Source organism: Bidens hawaiensis, unplaced genomic scaffold, assembly GCF_021521415.1.
Source record: "Bidens hawaiensis isolate Kalapana, Puna unplaced genomic scaffold, B.hawaiensis_p1.1 tig00010256_1, whole genome shotgun sequence".
In the NCBI taxonomy this organism is placed as follows: domain Eukaryota; kingdom Viridiplantae; phylum Streptophyta; class Magnoliopsida; order Asterales; family Asteraceae; genus Bidens; species Bidens hawaiensis.
Genome location: NW_027491777.1, coordinates 625,157 through 648,168, shown reverse-complemented (window position 1 = coordinate 648,168; position 23,012 = coordinate 625,157). Strand labels below are relative to the sequence as shown.

Sequence of the window (23,012 nt, the reverse complement as noted above, 5' to 3'; positions counted from 1 at the left end):
ATATTTGAAAACATCGTATGACTCGTTAGGAAATTAGCTCTGTATTATTATTTTACATAAATAAAATTTGTCACCTTTATTGTGGGTTTATGCCCATAAGACAACAATATGCAAATATGTTATATTGTGTACGTTACATACATATGTTAGTTGTCACAATAAAGGTATTTTAACTTTTAATTTAATTATTAGTCATATATTTAAAAAAATAAAAATTTAATTTTTAATATATCCCTACTTTATAGGATTTTTATATCTAATATTTGGTGAGATTAGTTTTTAATTTAATGAGATGTTACAACCCGTTTAAGGAATATCTAGGTTTGGTAAGACCCATACCCATGAATTCGGGTCAAATGCATGAGAAGCCTCCATTTAAAAACCAAGCAAATCTGGTGACTCCAAAAAAATGGGGAGCGACCACATCGCGACACGTAGGATTTTTGTGTCTTCGTTTATATATATTATAGATGCGTCACTATATTTTACATCTACACACTCTATATATATATGTGTCAGTACACACCTTTTTTACATACATACACTCTTTTTTTTTAATCAAAGAAATTACGATAATGCAAATATAAATATTATATATATAGCTTTATATGTAAGGCTCTCGGTCATAGTATTTCCAGCGTATGGCCTCCCCAATATTCCTCAGTCTATTGGCGGTATCCACCAATTCATCTCCATAGTGACGGAGCTCTGTCGTCATTTCCGGCGTCATGGTGGAGTAGTTTGCGGTTTCCGCCTGGAATGGTGCATAAGGATTTGACATCATTGTTTGGTATTGCCAATCGTTTGTCCACCATTCTTCCATTTGAGTTTGACTGATGATGTCATCATGGGGAAATGTATTATTTGGGTCTTGAGTTGGCATATTAGGGTTGCTGGAACTTCCTGCACCTATATCGTTGAATGCTGGTTGGAAGATTTCATATTCATCTAGGCATCTGCCTAGTCTTTCTTGCAGTGGTATTGTTGACATAGGTGGTGGTAAAGTTGGTGGTGGTTCAATTTTTTGTGGTTGTTGAGTTGGTTGTGGTTGAGTTAATTGTTCAGGTTGTGGTTGAGTTGATTGTTTGAGCCTTCTTCTTCTTTTAGGCTTTGGTTTCTCTACAGGTAGGGCTTGAAAGATCATGGGTTTAGGTTGTTGTTGACTAGCTTCTCCTTCTTCTATATCCAAAAGAAAGTTGTTTTTATTAATCAAAAACAATAAAACAACGAACTCCAAAAGAAAGTTGTTTTTATTTTCACATGTGATTAGAATCTTATATGTATGGTTAACACATAGGTTAATGCATGTATTTCCTAACTTTTAATTTAAGGATTAGGTATTATTAAAATACCCATATTGCTTAAACCAGTGGCTTTGATACCATTTCAGCTGTCACAGCCCCCGACCCCTATACCCGGGAGGGGAGCCGTGAATATTGATTGGTGGTATCGGTGTTTATTAAATTATTTTACAGCGGAAAATTTCATCAGAACCGTAGTTAGGAAAAATGATCAGAGTTATAAAAACACCATGATTATTATTATGATAAAACGGGAACTTAATCCCTTTTGATACAAACATAAGTTTTATAGGGCTAAACCCATATTTACAAAACACGTTTCTTTATTCTGGTGACAAGCCACTTATTTAAGCTGGAAGCTCGCAGGCATCATTCCTTTGTCTCTAACAAGTCACCTGAAACATGTTTAAAATATTTGATCAGCAAGAAATACTCGTGAGTACATTCATTTGTAAATGACACATTTTACAGTTACAGCATTAAGATGTTTTTACACCTGCCTGCTTACAAATTACCGAAAGGTACTTGTCACTCGACCGTATCTATGACTGTGGTCATATTACTTATTGGCTAACACTTGTCCAATAAGTAACGTGTAATAGCCCAGTAGGCAAGCCTTGTATACAAAACCCCACAATACCAGTAGTAATCATCCCGTAAGTCTACAGAGACTTAATCACTGTAATGTATTTAAAATACTTTAAAAATATATTTGAAAACATTTAGACCATTTGCCATGAGTTTTATAGGTTTTGAAATCATCATGACAATGTCGGAAAAACAGTTGTCTCACGTAAATGTGAGTGGTACAAAAACTCGAATGTCTCACCTTGCAAGTTTATATATTAAATAACACCTCATGGTATTAAGCACCTAGGATAAACACAATGTAGTATCTCTAAATTAGTATAAAACCAATAATCATAACGATAATCACGAGAGTAGAAACTTTACACGATGGCACAATGTCATACCTTAGCAAGCAGAGCTTCAGATTCGTGTATATCTCTTTCGATCGGATATCGTTACAAATATTCGGGTATTATACCGTGATCTTATACTTATATGTGTGTGTATTCAGAGAGAAAAGAGATTTGAGAGAATTCTGAATGTCCCGTCACCTTTCTATTTATAGCAAGTTTCGGACCCCATCACGCTACGCGATGGCTATAAATAAAAAGCCATCGCGTATCGCGAAGTAACTTGTAGCTATGATGAGTCAGCCCTAGGCCTGCTACGTGGCACGCCACGTGTCCACTGCGTAACCTCCACGTCGCAGTACGCGATGGGTAACCCAAACCCGTCGCGTATCGCGATGGAAGGATTTTTTTTATTATTATTAATTTCTTAATTCCCAACAAAAATACTAAGGCGGCCCTTGGCGATGCGAGCGTGCGAAGTGCAAAGTGCGCCATCAAAGCGCCACATTGCGCCCATCGCACTTCGCCCGAGCCCGAGCCCGTGCGCGTTCGGGTGCTTCGCACCCTCCGCTAGGACCACCGGGTGTGATATGCCTTATAAGAACATTAACATAGAAATTTCCTTTCTTATAAAGAGCTCACTAGTTTGTTAATCTAGCGATGTGAGTCAAGAGTTTACAAACCTATTTATACTATGGTGGGAGCCTCTCCTTTTCTTTCCTCCACCAATGTGAGATGGAATTTTCCTTCTTTCATTTTCTTACTTTTTCCTTCTTTTGTTCCTTTATTTTTTTTATGGTTTGTTATAAAGTTAACCATAGGCGATCTTGTATGCAGCGAAGTTAACCATAGGCGAACTTGCTTGCAGACAAAGTTATACAGTGGCAACTACGGGTTTGGTTTTTTTATCAATCTTAACAAGCATTTGCGATTTTAATACCCTTGTTATGGTTCGACATCACCCACTAACGTTTCCTAACCGTTTTCGTTCATATATATCCCGTATATACTATAAAGCTTGGACCTTTAAGCTTAAAAACGTTCAATACAAGTCGCCGTACATAGCCATAGGTTCGTTAAGTTCGTTTCCAACGTCAAGTTTGCTACTTTACGTTTCGTTTAGACCTGATTTACTTTACGTTTAAGTTTCAAGGCTAACCGATCCTAAAAACATAAACTTTAAGGTAAAAGACATACCTTTATATGTTTGGTGTGGTCGCGGTTTGCTTGGTTATCTTGTATCTAGCTTGTGTATTAAAGATCTAATAATGTCTAGCTTGATTTTGGCCTCGGATCACGTCTCTCTCTCTCTATCTCTCGGCCGTATATAAGGTGGCGTGTGTGTGTTCTTGAGTGTGTAGGCAAATATGGAAGATGGAAATGAAGATTTTGGGTTTTAGGGTGGTTTAAGGGGGGTATTTATATCCCCTGATGCCCATGGACCTAATGCCATTACTCTTTAATCCATCTTAATTAATCCAAGTCCATGATATTTTCTTTGCTAATACTAATTAATTATTTATGCTCATCAACTAAACGCGACTTTCTTTTATTAAATATGAAAATTTTAGGATGTTACAAGCCTTGCTTTACAAGGTCCGAAACCTCACCGACCGGATCAGAAAAGCAACTACCAAATGTAACAAGGGGTGTATATTATATATATGTTGTACCACCATATTCAAGTATTATTAATAATACTATATAAGCTAATTAGAATGAAAGATTAAACTCAGTTTGACTCTTGGAAGTCAAACCATCAAGAACACTAAGAAAATGACCTTAAGATCTTTGAAGTTTGAGAGAGAATTTGGGGATGTAGCAGGGGAAAATGAAGGGATATGATGGTGTTTATATAGGGTAATGTTGGTGGTCAAATATGAGTGTAATTTATAAGAGTTTGCATGAAAAATGGATAAGACAAGACACAAAACAACAAAATTCGGATTGTTGCAGGTCTGAGGCCGCCATAGCCTTCATGGCCGCTGGGCGCCTCTCCTTTTCTTTCCTCCACCAATGTGGGATGGAATTTTCCTTCTTTCATTTCCTTACTAATACCCGGTTATACCCGAACCCGGCTATTCAAAAAACCCGATTTGTGTACCTCTACCTGAAACCAGTTCATGAAAAACCTGATTTGCCCATTCTTCGAAACCCATAACCAGTCTCTTGGCCCAGTCCATAACATCTAAAAGCCCATTTTCAAACCAGACTCACATTATAACCTACTTTAAAAAAACCCTAAAAATCACCTTCACCTTCACCTTCACCTTCACCTTCTTCCACCTGCTCACCGCATTCTACTTGCACCCGCAGCTGAGGTACGAACCATCCTCCATTTGTATATTAATTCAACCATCAATTAACCACCATTCTAATTAATTAATTAATTAATTTTACCTCAGGAACAAGATGACTCGCGTAACAGCAGCTGCAGCCGGAGCCAAGGGCGGAAAGAAGAAGACATCAACGTTCGTCATCGACTGCGGGAAGCCTGTCGAAGACAAGATCATGGAAATCGCATCGCTCGAGAAGTTTCTTCAAGAGCGGATTAAAGTTGGCGGCAAAGCCGGTAATCTCGGTGACTCTGTTACCATTTCACGTGAGAAGAATAAGATCTCTGTTACTGCTGATACCAATTTCTCCAAAAGGTATTATTTTACATTTTCCCCAAATTGTTTTAACCTAGGGTTTTGAATGTTGGCTTGTGTTATTGATTTGGATAATAGATTATCATGTTTTTTTATCATACTTATTTAGATTAAACAGTGTTAAGTATATATATATATATACACACATATACAGAATTATATATATTCTTTATTAAATTAGTTGATTTTTTCAATTCGACTTGCTTTTACTGATTAGTTGAATTGAATTGACTAGGCTTGAGCTTGGCTCGTTTATCTTACCTGGAGCTCGAGCTTGGCTCGTTCGGGTTTTTAATTTTATAAGCTCGAGCTTGGCTCGTGTGTAGTTTTACAAGCTTGAGTGTGGCTCATTTATTATTTTTTATTAAATTTTTTATATTTATAATAATTTTATATAGACTTTTTTTTTCAAATATTATATTTCATATAACATAATTTAATATTGTTTAGTTATTTTTTCATAACATTGTATATACTAGTTAATTAATAATTATATATATATATATATATATATATGTTTTTGAACTTATATAAATGACAAGGCATGTTTAGGCTCAAGCTTGGCTCGTTTATCTTACATTCGGTTCTAGATTGGATCGTTATGATCTCTATTTCTTCGGCTCGAGCTCGGCTCGTGAGTAGTTTTTTAAGCTTGAGACCGGCTCATTTATTAGTTATTAATTAATATTATATATTATACTATATGTTTACATATTTTTATTCAGGTTTTTTTTCAAATATAATATTTTATATTACATAATATAATATTATTTAGTTATCTATTCGTAACATTATAATATTATTTAGTTATTTTTTCATAACATTGTATACTAGTTAATAATTATTATATGTATGTTTAAAAATTATATAAATGACAAGATATCTTTAGGTTTTCGAGCCGGCTCAAGCTCGATACGTGAAACTCTGGATCAGGCTTGGATTTGTTTAGGTTTTCAAACCGGATCGAGCTTGCTAGGTGAAGCATGGGCTCGGGCTTGTTTAAGTTGCTTGATCGAGTTTTTTCACGAGCTAATCTCGAGTGGCTTGTTAGTGACTTTGTTTGTTTGCATCCTTATAGCTTACTGATGAGAGATTAATTGCAATGTGACTAGTTGTGATTATTGTGAACCTGACATTAATTGATTTCTAGGTATTTGAAGTACTTAACGAAGAAATACTTGAAGAAACACAATGTGAGGGATTGGCTTCGTGTGATTTCTTCTAACAAGGATCACAATGTGTATGAGCTACGTTACTTCAACATTGCTGAGAATGAGGGCGAAGAAGAAGATTAAATCTACAGTTGATTTTGATTTGTGTTTGGTTTTGAGTTTTGATTATGTCATATCAGAATTTTGTTCATGGATTATGCAGAACTGTATTGTAGCAGGGATTTGAAGTTGATTTTGATTTTATATTTTTTGGATTGTCATCTATTCAATGTCTTTTTTTTATTTGTTTTCGCATTATTATATTTAAACTGCTAAAGTTTACTAATCATGTCTTGTCTCTTGATTATATACTTGCATTTTAAACATATTAATTGTTTCGAATTGGAAAGCGTTTATGAGTAGTTTGATTGGGTAGATTAAGCTCTATGTTTGGATAAATTAGAGAAGTGATATTGCAACGGTGTAACGGTAACAAGCTGTTATGGCTAAGCTTAGTTATCAACTTTGTTGAAGTTATTAGCTATAACGGCTTGTAATCGGTACAATAATGTGATATCACTTTTTTAGTTATTTGAAATTGAGTTTAAATAACCCAATCAAACTACTTATAGACATTCTAGTTGAAACAAATAAAATGTTTAAATATATGTATAAAACATTATTATGGCTTGTTTGCTTTGTAAAATATTCTAAGGTGTAGTTTAGTATGTTTTATTGGTGTAAAATAAAAGTAGTTGATACATTTGCTGTTCAAAAAAAAAAAATTGTTCTAAGGCATTGAAATCCTGATTGGGGTTGAAATTAGTAACATGTTTGGTTGTTATATACTTATATTTATGAATGAAATATTGAAATGTGAGAAAACTCGAATGACAAAATTACACTTGTCCTTTTTTCCACATTATCATTGCCAATAAAACTTCCCCTGCGATTTTGGTGAACCAGAACATGAATTTGTTTTAATGTGTTGAGACTATAAGATCGTTATATATCGAAACTGTTCCATGGGCGTAATTTTACAGCCATCTCTGGCACATATAATCCAGAACTGCTATTTTATCGGTTGAAACGGTGGCGCTTACTGTAGCAGAAGCGGAGGAAGATGTTTCCAGTTGGTGTTGTGGCTGAGATAGGCTCTTCTCGATATCGATTTTGGTCGTTGACATCTGTCTTTTAAACAATTATCATTGTGGCTGCTAAAAGCTTTCTAATTGTCTCTCTTTTGTTTCTGAAAAAGAAAATGTTAACTCATACTTTTTTTCTACAATTTGTTTAGTTTAATTTTGAGTGTTTGTTTATTAGATTCCACTATGTCATAAACTATACAAAGAAAACCCAAGAGCAACTGCAATGCGTCAACTTGTATGTGAGAAGTTTGCAACCGCAAGAGCAACTACATTGTTGGTTTCAGGGGTCAAGGTCCATTCGCAAAAATGTGCACGGACTATTCTTGAATGACAGTGAAGTCCTATGCTTTGCAAAAGCTCATGTAGTCATTGACTCATTTCAGAGGTTGTAAGGCTTTTAATAGTTATATGAGAAACCCAAAATTTGTGTACTTTTGAGTACAAAAGCAAATTTCAAACACCCCATTTAATTTAGTCGATCTTTATCTCTAAATTTTATTTATCTTTTACAAAACTCTTAGACTTCATTCATTAATCATTATTTCTATCTTTTCTTTTACCAACATAAATGTTGTGGTTGCCATATATTGAACTCGAGAATCTTAGATCAGTTTTATCATTCATTACTTTATAGTGATTCGGTTATATCATAGGAGTATTTGTTTTATCTTTCTTGTCTTTTAAATATGCAGAAATTTTTGTTTGCACCTCCTAACCTTGAGCAAGACGAAAATTTGGATCAGAAGTTGCACCATTACTGCATTGGCACTAGATTTATCGATGATCAGTTGCTTAGTGCAACTAAGGCCACTGACGAACCTAAACGAGTATTTTCAAATTCCTATCCTTTCAAATTTGCTACATAACTTAGAATCATGAAGCTTTCTGGCGTGTCTGCGGGTCATTTTATTTACAGATGGAATTGATACTATGGCTTACTATCTCAAATGGTTTTTGCAACTGTAATCTATGATGTATCACAAATAAGCAGTTTTTAAGGAAGCATCTCAAAAGCTCCATGGTTCGCAACTTCCATTGAAATTCTCATTACATTCTTGAATTCGATTCTGTAAACAAAGGAATTGTTAGACGTTGGCGCTATGAAATCCTCTGATATGCAACAAAATTTGGCTGGCTTTAAAAAGATTTTGTTTATGTTTAGTAGTTTAGCCATGTAGGGATGCTTGTTCTCGGGTGAAATACCAGTGTTGTTGACTGAAACTCAAGTGTGGATCAAGGTTAGTATATAATCTACTATACGTTTTTACTAGAGGTGACATGATGGGCGGGTTAGACAGATCGGGTAATGGGTCGAGACATGTTTTGATTGAAATACGCGACTCTTTAACTCGGGTCAACAGGTTGACCCAGTTGACCTACACGTCCTTTTATTGTTGACTGGTGTCCGGCAAGTATACGAAGCGATTTTAGAAAGTTGTTTGCATTGAAGTTAAGACTTTGGGCAACTTTCAGCTCGTTTGATTGGTTAAAGCTTCTGATTTTACCCGACTGACATAAGCATAGTGCATAGCCCAAATCAACCCACAAGTAAATGGGAAAAAATTGCCATTTTTGCTGTTTTTATTACAGTTCTTTGGTGCATCTAGCACACACCATTCAAAATAATATCCAAATACTAACATGTAAGTTCTTTACATTATAATTTATATCTGGACAGATGAAGATTTGGAGACTTTCAGAGCGTGGAATAAGGAGATGAAGATGGATTTAAGGAGCTCTTAACACATTCAAACACAGATTTTATATTACTGTAATTTTGCAACCACCATAGATGACAATTATCCATTGTTGTTACATTATATGAATAACATTCACCCTATTTTGTACGATTAAAAAACATCATGTTACAAACTTACAAATAACTTAATACAATACTCACCACAAAAGCAATGTATCTGATGACTAAATTCTGAAAAATCAGCCTGAGCCAGTTTTCCGGCATGAAACGTTACAAAGATCTGACGGTGCTATCGTTGTAGTGGTGGGATTGCTGGAGTTGGCCTCATGACATTCATAACTCCTTGTGCTGTTTGCTGTTAACATCAGATACAAAAGTCAAAAACCTAAATCTGGATATGTAACTAAAGTACATGATCATGAATAATTACCTCAAAGTAGGAATTGAAGTTTAGACGCAAAAGGAAACGTCTGAGGAATGGGGCCCGCTGACTACCCGCAAGCCTGCTACTACGCAATATTGTGTACAAGGAATTGGACTTCTTGTTGAATTCCTGAAGAAGTAATTAGAAAACCGCCAACATACCTCAATACCACGTTTTGAAAGGGAGACTAAATTTCAACAGATCAATAGTGAACCACAACCAAAGCATAAGTAAAAGATATTTTGATAATCAAGTTATCTAACACGACATATATACATGTTTTGCATTGTCATATCCAACCCTTTTAATCGAAACGGTTGGCACGCCGATTCATTTGGCCTGTTTAACTTATTTATATTCAACCCTTCAAATTGTTTAGCATGTTTACAGTTTGATTAAAACACGCTCAACATGTCAACTGGTTCACTCGTTTATATTATTAGGTTAAACGGTTCATGTTCAGGTTACATGAGTTTTATTGTATTCGGGCCAGGGTTGATATCTTTGACACATAAATTATGAGCCATGTTCAATGATTTAACCCGCCCATAATACCCGTCAACCAGTGACACCGCATGTCAGTAAGGTGGGCTGGTAAGAGGTTTGTGCAAGTAAATCTTTTTGTATAATTAAGCCAAGTTTGATCACCCGAAAACTTTATGTTCCAAATTTTTTAATTCTGTAAATAATGATCCTTACCTATTTGGCTATTTAGACATCATTGCAAAACAAAATATTATTTCAATACTAACTTCCTCATACGACTAATTCGAAAGTTGTGTATACATTAGAAATACACTTTAAAATTACTTTCAACCCATTTTTGGCATGTTTGCTTTAAGTTAACTCTAATGATTTTACCCAATTAACCCATAGAGGTAAAAGTATAGCATAGTTATGACCAATTTATAACTAAATAGGTTAAAACTGGCACCTCTGTTATTATTTAAATTACCTGAGTTATACGTTCAAGTTCATTGGTGCTTGCATTGGTTTCCTGGTTCTCCATCTTCCAACAGAACTGCAGGCAAAGCTTCATGATTCCATCTAATATCCTTGATACTGAACCAATATCCAGAAACGATTGTGATATTAAAGCTGACAAGTATCTGTACAAAAGTTTCACATAAAAATACCAATTTTACCAATCATATTCGACAACAATTTACAAGATGAAACAAAAAAAGTAATAACCACTCACTCTTGATGGAATTCCACCAACTCAGCGAAATCGCGTGACTCTTCTATATGAGTTTGTAACACATTCCATTGAGATTCAATCACATCCACCTAGAAACACATATGACAGGAAAGATATACATTTTTACTAACATTCATCTTTCTGTAACTTAAGTTTAGTAAATTGCTATTTTATTTTCCATGAGAGTTTATATAAAACCTACCTGGATATAGAACTGAAGATTTCTAATCAAGAATGCCATATGCTCTCTAACCCGCCACATAGGTCTAAAGCATTGGCGTCTCTGCTGAGATGTTGAACCATTTACACGTTCAATGTGACGTTTGGAAAAATTCGAGTGGTCTTGTTGCATTACAGATTCCCATGATTTCTCTAATTCCATTTGTGTTCGCTTTAGCCAAAGTAAATACTGAAATATCCGACAGTACCTGTCCATAAGCATTACTCTGTTATTATTTCTCAAAGACATTCATACTCCATCTCAGAAAATATAATCCTTAAAAGGTTGAAAATTTCTGTCATCAAAAGATTACACTTTGAAATAATTTGTGAACCTAATCATACCTGGAGAGGACATCTTGTGTAAAGAATAACTGTAAGGGCCAATCAACAGAATATTCTAGGGCAATGCCATCCCAACCATCAAGGGACATCTCTAATGAAGTATCAGATGATAAACTTGAATCACCGTCAGCATATTTCGGCTTTGATACATCTACTTTGGAAGATTTAATGTTAGTCCCCATTGCAGGCATCCTGAAAGTGGTTTAAAGTATAAGTATTTGAAAGCTATTTGAAGTTCAACCGCCTATTTCAAGTTAAGTGTTTTAAATGCAAGGTGCTGTTATTTACCGTAACGTCACTCTTGAAAAATATTTATCATCGTCACTGATAGTCTTTGTGACAGCCTGCATTACAATTTACAAGTAAGCAAATATTTCTTTTAACATGCTCAACTTTTCTAGATATTGACAATTAAATATGAATAACAGAATGAAATTACCAGGCGGAATGGAACCATAAGATCAGCTTCTGCAGTTGATTGCCTGGGTGGTAAACGCATCAACTGTCGGCTTTCCTCAAGAAAAGTCTATTATACAAATAAAATATTAGCATAATTACACAGAAACTGCAAAAAGAAATTTATAAAAGCCAAGAAACAAAAACTGTTCACTAATTACCTGGAAGAAATCACCTTTTGCTAGAAGAAAGTAATCTTTGATAGCCTTCAAATGACCATTTAGATCAGCACGTACAACCACAAGCTGCATGTTTGAATTCAAAAAGGTTACAAGAATATTAAATGAATTTGAACTACAAAGATTAAAAAAAAAAGTATATGCAAATATTTTTACCTGCCAAAGATGGCTTGCTGCAATAGCCCTGATTGAATCAACAGCACCCTCAAATGATCTTTTATGGAACTCAGATGATTCCTACCCAAATTGAAAATTAAATTGAGGTGGAATTAAGAAAAGATTAAAGAAATAGCAGTAATAATACTTATAACAGTATAAGTACCTTCAGATTTATAAGCATTGATTCAATCTTATCAGCCTCTGATTGTGGCAGTAGTTCATCACCCATCAACTTTTTATGTCTTGCATCTACAGATCGGAATGCAGAACTTGGATTACGAAGAACCCTAATTGCGTTTCCAGCAAAAAGAACGGATTCTGCAATGTGCATTGGAATATACTCTGGCAACATATCCTGAAACACAGAAAATTAGAAGAAAGAGTAAGCTTCTACACATTATATAGAAAACCAGCTTGTGAAATAATTAATATTATTGAGTACCCGAGTAATATGAAATCCCAAGTGCCAATCACTTAAAGAGCCATCATTCACTGACATGCGTGCTAACCTCTCAGCCATGTTTGTATGGGATGATGAGTCACGCACCGAATTGCCTTCTTGCCTAAAAACATTAAATTAAAAAAAATCATCATTTAACAGCTAAACAGTATTGTACATTTGTACTATCCATAAAAATAATGATTAAAGGTGAGGTAACAACAAAAGATGAATCGTACTCGCATATGAAAAATTCTCCATATTGATCATGAAGAATTCCGTACACCATCCAAGAAGCAAGTTGATTGTACATGTCCATGCCAAAGAAGTCTGCGCGTTTAATAATTATTGAAGTTGGTAGATAAATCTTATTTACTTCCCATGCATTAACAACTTTGTGATAAGAAAAATGAATACCTTTGTATGCATGTTTGCAACTCTGGCACCCCACAGTGGCATCGTTTACGCAAAAGATTAAGAAGTTTCCCTCCGGAAATACCATCGCGTTCAATCTCTAAAATCAGCTCATACAGAGGTGGCAAGAGAACAAAAAACTACAATAACATTCCATTATTTGGAGCTCAAAGTATATGGAATGAAAATGAAACACTTTATGAAACAAACGATCAATCATGCTAACATAACTTTGATTTTGAAGACTCTACCTTGTTCAGAGATTGCGTAATCGTCGCTAATATGGGAAGAGGATCCGATAACAACTTCTGTTCAATATGCAAAACAGCAGATCTATAAATCGAAAGAACCTCCACTAACCCGTTCGCAATGGCCCTCCTGTACACACTCTGATTCTTCATAGAAGCCTCATTCCCAAACCTTATCCAGCTTAAATTCCGCGATTTCGTAGCGAATCGATCAAGCTCACGGTAGTAAAACCCTAACGTAATTATCTTCTCTATCACATCCCTACATTTCATAACCACCACCACCACACATCATCAACAACAACAATAATTATAATAATTGACTAATTAGCTCGCATAATAATAATAATAATAATAATAATAATAATAATAATAATAATAATAATAATAATAATAATAATAATGATAACAACAGCAACAACAACAATAACAACAACAACAATAATAATAATAATAATAAATATATAAATAAATAAAATTTGCAGCTCTAATTATAAGTTAAGTCTATTAGCTACTGGAATTGACACGTCAATTGACTAATTAGCACGCATAATAATATAAAAGTTAATTAATAATAAGATTGAAATTGTAAAACCCTAGAAATTGGGGAAAATTAAAAGTAATAACAATAATAAAACAAATTAGACAATCATACGAACACTACTTTATGCTCTCAACTAGTTTGTTTCATTAACTAAGACATCAAAACGAGATCAATCATCAATTGACAATGGTATCATCTCCTTCTTCAAAGGGCTGGATTCCTACTAGTATCCATAATTTGAGGTTCATGATTAATAAAACAACATGGAGGTTTTTGGTAATTATGTTCATGTTTAAAAATATAATCAACATTGTTGATTAAAAAGATGCCATATATAACTATTAATTAGATTTAATTAACCAAGAAAGTTGTGTTGCATACTTAGTTAAATAAATAACGACGTTATACTAATTTTCTAATAAAAGAACGTTCACAAAATTTTGTAATAATGTGCTTAGTATTGGATTTCAGTCGTTTGACAGGTAAATATAGATTTTTATTATAATAAACGCTGATGCAAATATTGTATTGCCTAATTGGTTTAGTTCCACCTAAAATGTGTGAAAAAAAAGGTATATTGCACATAAAAGCCCCATAAGCACAAAGGCCTAAATCATGTCATAAATATCAATCCATAAAATTTGCAACATTAACGACTGTTTCGATTTAGTTGCTTGCTATTCATCATATGATTATAAGTTGTTGAAGGAAGCCATTTCAAAGACCCCGAGGATAAGTGATACTGACAGCAAACACTGCAAACAACATTACATAAATTATACCCACAATCATTGTCGAAAGCATATGAACACGAGCTACACAAGAAGATGAACAAACCGATGTAGAAGGAAGTGTGTGTAATAAATTGAGAACAATCCATGTCTCTATTGCGGCAAGCACCCTTCTTCCACAAAGGTTAATTCCCTATAACTCTATAAATCATTATATCACCTACGCATTTTAAAACAGTGAGTTCGTGTAGGATTTTAGTTTTGGGCCAATCTTAATGTCCCTTATCCTTCATATTCGCAACCGAAGAAACCCCCATGCACAAAACCCTTACACTCTCCCCCCTTTAGTGATTTCCCATCCTTTCCTCACAAACCATCCTTGTAGACAGGCTCTTGTCTCGACAACCAACAAAGTTTGTGTTATTGTCACTCGTTCGTATATTATGCCATTCACCCCCGCAAGAAACCATCGACGGGACTCATGATTGACACATTGTTAACAATGTGTGTTTTGTAGGATGGGGGTCTTAGTTTGGTGGGACAATGTTATTGTTTGTGTGTTTTATTGCTTTGAGTGTTGTACAAATATCTTTACTCACATTATGGTGTGGGTGGAGCCTTATGGGAGTTATGGGGTTTTACCTCTTAGTTAAGTTAGACCACAATGAAAAAGGTTTTAATTCACATGTCATATCTATATAATAACTAAGAGGGGAAGGGGCACATACAAGAGTAAGCTTCATGGGTTCCAACCCACAAAGCAAACCCACCCCGACCCATGTGGGTAGGTAACAAATTGCAATTCATGGCAAACCTTTGCCATGAAAAATATATGAATGTTGAAAAACATAAATGTGTGTTAATTATTATTATTACATATAAATGTTCTATGGTATTTGTGGGTAGGTGTCGCCATTGATATTGTGATTTATGGGTACAAAAGGGTGGAAATGAGATGGAAGTGCGTGATTGACCGGTGCATGGATAATACCATGAGTGCCCTTCCACTCTTACAAATTAGCAACACCCTTGGCCCAACACATGTGTAAAGGATATTGTTTTTTAACAAATAATTTATTTATGGTGTCAATGTGTCATTGTTTAGATGAGGCTTATTGTAAACAATTTACCACAATTAACAAATTGTATAATATAAAATTAGATAAAAATGTATTATTTCAACTTAATGTGTAGACATGGCTATTGTAATTTGAAACTTAACAATCGATTATTATTGAATTATTTGGTTATAAATTCTTTTGTATTTATGTCCGTTACACTGCACAATTTGGATGAAAATATGTTTTAAACAAAATTTTGCGTTACACCTAGTCTCTACACCAATTCACACGAATTGTAGCGAAACGCAGTACTACGTAAACACAAGTGATTAGATTACACAAACAAAAAACAGACAATTAAGCCTTGTTTCACACTTTCACCCATAAGAGAATAGAATTAACCATATAAAAAACGTGAATATTGTAATAAAAAGAAACGTACACACACTTTAATTAAAAATGTTTGCAATGTATGAACTCCTACCGTCACCCCATTACGGTTATATCTTATAAGAAGGTAAGCAAACCCGTGTTGGAGAGGTAGAGTACGCGCAATAAACTGAAAACAAATTATAGTTTAATTCTTTGCACGTACCCTACTTCTCCAACAAAGATCGGTCACCTGAATAGTAGTAGTACACTCACTATATATATATATATCATGTGTGTTTGAGATAATGGTGTGTGTTGTTGGCATTGGGTGGACATGTTGGGTATTTATAGGTGGATAAAACACTCGAGTATATGTTTGTATTGTGTCCCCACGGTACCATGATGATGAGATCACAATACACGCAGGCAGGCATGTGTGTTTTGTTTTGTGGGTGGGATAACGTAATGCTACGTGTGTTTATTATTGCTTTGCGTGTTGAGACCAATGTATTTGATTGCATATATTGTGGGGGTGGGTTGGTTGTTGGTGTCTTTTAGGTTTCTTCTCTTTCAAACCTTAATGCATATGTTCAATATTTATTTTTTTTCTTTTTGTATGTTTTTTTTTATTTGTTGTAAGTGATTGGAGACTTTGGAGTGCATAAATTGGGATTTGTTGGCCATAAAAAATGTTAGTGCATTTCTTGGACCTAAGAGCATTCACAACATGGATTATGTGAAATCGTTCGAAAATTCCAAATGAGCTAGGTTCATAAGAGGAGCTATATGGAGGCAGTCTAGAATGGAGTCTGGTTGTTTGGAATTAATGTGACGGATGAGGTGGGGGTTTGTGAGGTTTTCAAATTGCTTATCACTATCGATGCTCTAAATCAATATTATTGTGCATATTCAGGTTAAAAGTCTTGAATTGGGATGGTGTGCAACTAGGGATGAGCAAATGGTATATAGTACCGAATCGAGTATCGTCGGCACCAATTCAGTACCAACATTTTGAGGTTTTGGGATCAGTACTACGGTCCTAGCGTTTTCCCAAATTTTTGTCTTCGTTACTAGTAATGAACTGGTAGCGTACAGAGTATTTTGGTACCCGTACACATATTTGATTATTTTTCGGTTCCGGTATTGCGGCACCGGTACAAAGCTCATCCCTAAGTGCAATTATCAAAGCATAGAGTACTACTTGTAATGCAAAATGTACAAACGCTTTAGAGGAGTGACCAGGAGGATTTAAGGTTGCTTTGTGATAAATTTTTGAAAAAAAAAATACTAGCATTTTCCAACATCTACCTGAATACTCTTCATCTGATGTAATTTTCCTTAATACAAAATTCGTTGGTTTAGCCTTACACTCGTACCTATTAGATGTGGGTACCCATGAGAGATACAAGTAAATTCGTGAGTTATAACTATAACAAAGATTATTCAAAATAGCAAAATAGTTTATTGTCATACCAATTCGAAAAACCGTTCATATTAAGAAATTCAATAGAAAAGCATATAAACATGTCCCAAAAACAACTAAGGCCATATGTCATGGGGCGTTTCCCACTTTCCCCAAATAAATTCGTAGCATTATCAGGTTTACTGGTGACGATAATGCATTTATATCCTTCGTGGACGAGTTATCTTTTGTGAACGAGTAATTTTGGTTTAAATAATTGAATAAAAGTGTTATGTTTGGAAATTTGAATTATGAATCTATAATAAAATCCACTGTATAACTATTTGTATGAGATTTTTATAGTGAAAATAAACTTAAAAGAATATAAAAACTATACTTACTAAAAAAAGATTATAAAATAACTTGTTTAAAGTACATAAACGATGAAGTCACACACATGTTGGATTGGAGTATTGGAGTCAGTAGTGTAGTGTTGGAGTAAAAATAAATTAAATAGGGTGGGGGTTTGGCGTGTGAAGCAGAGCTGCATTGGATTATTACTATTATTGGTACCAATCCTCTGATGGTACTATTCCTATTGCTGATGGTACAAGTTAATGCTTCACTGCACAATTTCCAATCATACCCTCAACCTCCATATTTCAACATTACCTGACGCATCACCTTTGACTTGTGTTATGTATGTAATCAAGAGACAGCTACATGACAAACAGATCTTCCCACTTTTCAAATACTTTTTACGTCATTATCTTTTGTTTATATACATCAAACTGAATTGTTATTGATACATTACAATAATGAAATGTTGATATATAAAACCAGTAACATTTGGGAGAGGTTAAGCATATTAAGATTAAGTGAAATAACCATGATGCTTTTAATGATTCAGGGAATCACCTATGTTAGAGAGAAGTGTGGTCGCTTCGAATGGAATTGTGGGGAGGCGCAATTTCCTAGAGCTCTCGCAGAACCAGGACCGTGATCCATGACCATAACAGACACAAGAATGAGGGGTTGACCAAACCAGAGAGAGTATTGTGTGAAGGCATATTGTCATCTACACAAATGGAGGTCTGTTCAAAGTCATCCCGACTACAAACCGCTAGGAGGCTAAGTATGCTTCACAACAGAAGGTTCAAATGGTAACACCTACCTATCCAGCAATACTCAACTGCTGAAACTTACTTCGAAGAATCGATTTCCATTCATGTGGGGATTGTTGGAAAATTTGTTACATGTGCATTAGTAGGTTGTTATGACACAACAAATGCACACTAATAGACATTGATGAATGAGATATCGATGTGTGATTGTGTGTATTTGAAAGAAAATACTATAGTGGTGTATCCCACATTGGTGGGATGAAAAACTTATGCCTTGTTTTTCCTCTATAAATAGAGAGGTAAACTAAGTTGCAACACACACCAAACCTTACACACAACACAAGCATTGTTGCAAGGTTTTTCCAAGTTCTTCTTCTTCTTCTACATTTATGGTTTCTTTTATTCGAACCTTTTTCAGGTTTACGGTTAACTTCGGCAGTACTACTGCTCCGGCTGTTGTACCCTGGGAAACAACGAGTTCTCTTGGGAGACTCGAAATATTGTTTTAAGGGCCCCGTGTTCAACACGATCCTCAACCAAACCGGTTTTTTTTTGTATTGTATTTGGTTTATTTCTTTGATTCTGTATTGTATTTCAAATTCTTGTATTGTATTGTACAAGTAATAAAACTATTTGTTAATTTTTTGTTTATTTACTCAATTCACGAATTCGGTTCCCTCACAATAATGAAATGTTGATATATAAAAGCCTCTAAACTTGTTTAAAATCTATGTTTTCTTGAAATTAAAGAGAAACACTGGCTACTAACACACTTGTTAGGCTAAAGAGTATGAATTAGCAGGCACCCTTACTGATTCGATGTGACAACCCCCTCATTCAAATGAGGCCAGTGAACACCGCGCCCCCGCCCATCTCATGTCACTTTTGTTGTGGCCTGAGGTTACTGAAGATGGCCAATCATATTTTTGGTTTTTTTATATTTTATTATATTAAATAATGAAATGATGGAAAATGAGGAAAATGATTCATACCTCTAGTTGAAGGGCAATGAAGAATGAGAGAAGCAAAACTGACGTGGCACAGATATAACAAATAAGAAGAAATGATTTAAATGAAATGAACCATACACTTTAGCCTTATATATGTCAAGGCTACGCAGATAGCTTTTTAACTTGAATGTCATGTATACTTTTATTGACGTGTGTTAGGTAATCAAATTTTTATGGCTTTGTATATAATCTATACATCTTATATAATATAAAATTAGTTTTTGTCTCCATTATTGTAGGTATGGAATATGCTACTTCGTCAATTTTTAACTCGAGGTAACAAATTATTAAAATTATATCATAAGTATTAAGAATTGTAATAATTTTATTTATATACTATTTTGGAGCTAATAACTTTATAAAGTAAAAATAAATATTGTATATTTGCAAAACTATATCATCATTTTAGTAACTGTTTAGAAGAAATAGAAGTTGTCACATACTCTTTACTTGTAAAGTAGTTATGTTGACAAGACTGCCTTACTATTTGTTCATATAAAATTAACACGGATCCTTAACTGTTACGGTGTTACCCTTTTCCCTTGGATGTTTTTAATAGATGGATAATGAAGTAAAGATACGTTATCATCATCATGCTTGATTTAAAATATATTAAAGGTTGTTTTAGTAAGTGAAGAGATGTACATCGAGTAAAAACAATAGGAGAAGACGGTTTAACCCAACCCATTTACCAAATATATATTTTATAAGCTCACGTTTGTTTTTGTGTTATCTATCTAATCTAACAAAAGATTACTTATTTTTGTCACATGTCAATCTCATAGTCCTTCTCATATTTTTTCATTTATTTTAATATATAGTCCTTATCTTTTAAGTCATTTCAATATATGAATAAATGTTGTTTTTATTATATGTAAATCCTAATCGATTCATTCATTAACATTAACGGTGAAATAAGAAAATATTAAAATTGACGTTGCAGGTTTGTTAGAATAAAATTTTAAAATCACGGGTAATTGAAAATTAAAGCAAATAAAAGGTGCATCATTGTCGAAGAATTTGGATTTGTATTGTAAACTACAAATTGTTTTTTAAACTGAGATTCAAGCAACAATGCATAACTTTTTATATAAGATTAGTTTCAAATTTGGATTTAAAATTTTCTCGTATGCATTTGAACTCAGGAGAATGTGTATTTTCTTAATTTTCTCGAAACATTTTGTATAAATATTGCAAATATGGAAATATATATTATATATATTTTGGTGTTTAGCATTAAATTATTGAAGTTGAATATTTTAATTATAATCTATATGTATACCAATTTACTATATGAAGTATATGTCATCTTTTTTGTATGATTTTTTTGCTTAGTATAAAGGATTTTAGTAATAAGAAAATCAATATTTAGTTTTCGATATTTTCTTCTATAACTCAGATCAAAATGTTTCAGAAACATATATATTCACATTAATGTAAAAAAAATAATTAATCCAGTTAAAAGTCATTTACCATGCTTCCAACAAGTGCGAAATCTTTGTTTTTTTTTCTATAAGTTGTTAAAATATATATATCGATTAATTAAATATTCCAACAACTTCCGTAATATTAACTAATAACGCAGGATTAGTATTCAAAATTTAAACATTCCTTATCCAATACTTTCAACTATTATAAATAAAAATCACTACATTCACTTTATACAAATTTAAATCTTCTAATATTTTGCTAACTCGTAATAATCACTTTTATTTGAACATGACTTTAAGGTTAATATGTCTTTGTCATTTTCCATTAATACGAAATGAAAAAAAAAACTCATTTTGTTATATTTTAATTTCCGGTTTTATATGTTGATTTATTATACAATTGTTAATTATAAAATATAAAATTAACTAAAAATTTGTCACACACAGAATATTAATGACACCAAATTTATCATTATCAATCATTTTCAAATTCTAAAGATTATAAGGATGACTATATCATCAAAGTTCAGGTAACGTGGTTTCTTGGATAATCATGCTTTTGGGATAATGAGCAGATGATCTCAAATTACATTATATTAATTAATTAAAATGTATGATATATTACGTGTATGAATATTTTTTTGTTAGTTTTATGGGTATATTATCATTTAGCAAGGGTTGATATGTGCTTGAAGAATCTTATTTGTCGCACAGACAACTATACGCAGCTATATCAAGAGTTATAAGCATACATATATGTTGCCTTATCAAGAGTTACAAGCATAAATAGACTAAATATTTTGATTTGTGATAAACAATGTATACCAAGCAATACAATCACAAATATAGTGTATAGGGAATGTTTTACTATCTGTAACATATTTGTGTAATATTAATTATGTAATTTATGTAATTTTAATGTAAATTGTAAGTGTATGTAAAAATATGATCATTTTGTTAACTATATTTCACTAAATGGTTAAATTATAAAATTTTCATCAATTACTCGTGTAATACACGGGTCTCAAACTAGGTTTTCTAATAAATTTGTAAATTAATTAAAATATAACAAGTTTAGAACTAATTATATGGAATATCCATGTGGTATGGTTATATTGCGGTTTTGTCTCAAAACTTTCATTAATTACACATCTAGACCAATAGTTTGCGTATGGGCAACATGGATGGTTCATAAACTGGATGATCGTCGATTTATGTCGTTAATGTAACACCCTTGGCAAACACAACATCGTCCCACTCTTAGGCAAATTATACATCGGTCGTGGACAAGAGAGATCCTTGGTTCATAAGTAAATGTCATGTCTCTTCAATCACCAACGCGTTTTGGGCTTAGTTGGCTGTGGAGCACATGAAAACTCCACGGTTAAGCGTGCTTAGGTGGAAGTGGTACTAGGATGGGTGACCTCCTGAGAAGTCTCCATCTGGGCAACCAAAAACAAATCCGTGAGCTATTCGTGGGCAGAGCGGACAATATTGGTGGTACGAGAGGCCTGAGTGTTACAGTTAAGTCACCCTATCTACCGCCACATGAGGACGTTTTTGTCATGTCAAGTCATCTAGCATTAAATGACACAAATAATCCTTATTTCTCACTCATAAATTGAAGTGGTTTCCCACTAAACAAACCCTTTTGTTTTGAAGTTACTATCACTTGGAAAGGTTTACGATCGAACATAGGGTCACCCGAGTTTGTTCTCTTTGAATGTTCATCATGGGGTTTCTTTAAGACCTTCCTTGTAAGAAGGTATAAATATGGAAGGGTTAGTTTCGTTGGTGTAGGGGTAACATCCCAGAAAGAGTATCTACACAAATGCCAGAGCATTGTCATGAAAGAGATAAGGAAAGCATCTACGCACTAAATGACAGAAAAGAAGATCGTACGAGATATAACGGACACAACTGAAAAATGGCAAATCTTGTACCCATCCAGGGGACCATTAGGAATAATAGTATGATTGGTAGATGTTGTAACCTGTCTATAAATAGAGGACATGTTTGTAACAATGTTTATAATATAATATAATATACATTCATATGCACACCTTTAACTAAAAGTTTCACAATTATCCTTGTATTCCTCTCAAATATCATCTATATTATTGACCATTAGAATCAATCTTAACCGACAATCATTGAGGTTGAGATTTGCTTTAACAGTTGGTATGCTGAATGTCGATTTTTAGCGCATGTAATAGACCTTACTATGCAAGAGTTAGGGTTGATATATTGAAGTGGCGAACACGTTGTATTTTCGATTTATGATTCTAAGAATGAACTTATATTTTGGCTTATCAGCTTCTGCCAATGACCATGATGTTATAAATTTGGGTCAATATTAAAAAAAAAAAAAAAAAAAAAAAAAA

The 23,012-nt window shown here is 33.7% G+C and overlaps 1 protein-coding gene and 1 pseudogene across 2 annotated transcripts; one reads left to right on the top strand and one right to left on the bottom strand.

Moving 5' to 3' along the window:
• Positions 1-4,595: 4,595 nt before the first annotated feature.
• Positions 4,596-6,281, top strand: LOC143534652 (large ribosomal subunit protein eL22y-like). Its single transcript, XM_077029089.1, has 2 exons — positions 4,596-4,872; positions 6,023-6,281. Exons 1-2 carry the CDS (start codon positions 4,634-4,636, stop codon positions 6,165-6,167), a joined length of 384 nt encoding a protein of 127 aa, XP_076885204.1. The 5' UTR covers positions 4,596-4,633; the 3' UTR covers positions 6,168-6,281.
• A 2,672-nt stretch (positions 6,282-8,953) lies between these two features.
• LOC143534651 (gamma-tubulin complex component 4 homolog) lies at positions 8,954-13,311 on the bottom strand (annotated as a pseudogene). Its single transcript, XR_013135583.1, has 15 exons — positions 12,958-13,311; positions 12,710-12,846; positions 12,532-12,622; positions 12,296-12,416; positions 12,017-12,208; positions 11,851-11,931; positions 11,677-11,760; positions 11,499-11,585; positions 11,348-11,403; positions 11,060-11,251; positions 10,698-10,923; positions 10,496-10,584; positions 10,250-10,403; positions 9,301-9,423; positions 8,954-9,225 (listed from the first exon to the last, which is right to left on the bottom strand). The product of XR_013135583.1 is annotated as a gamma-tubulin complex component 4 homolog (transcript).
• Positions 13,312-23,012: the final 9,701 nt, after the last annotated feature.

Bases quoted from the DNA above. Each gene is read 5' to 3' on its own strand.
- LOC143534652 (XM_077029089.1), top strand. From the start codon at position 4,634: ATGACTCGCGTAACAGCAGCTGCAGCCGGAGCCAAGGGCGGAAAGAAG. The intron at 4,873-6,022 runs GTATTATTTTAC...ATTGATTTCTAG, and splicing joins GATACCAATTTCTCCAAAAG to GTATTTGAAGTACTTAACGA.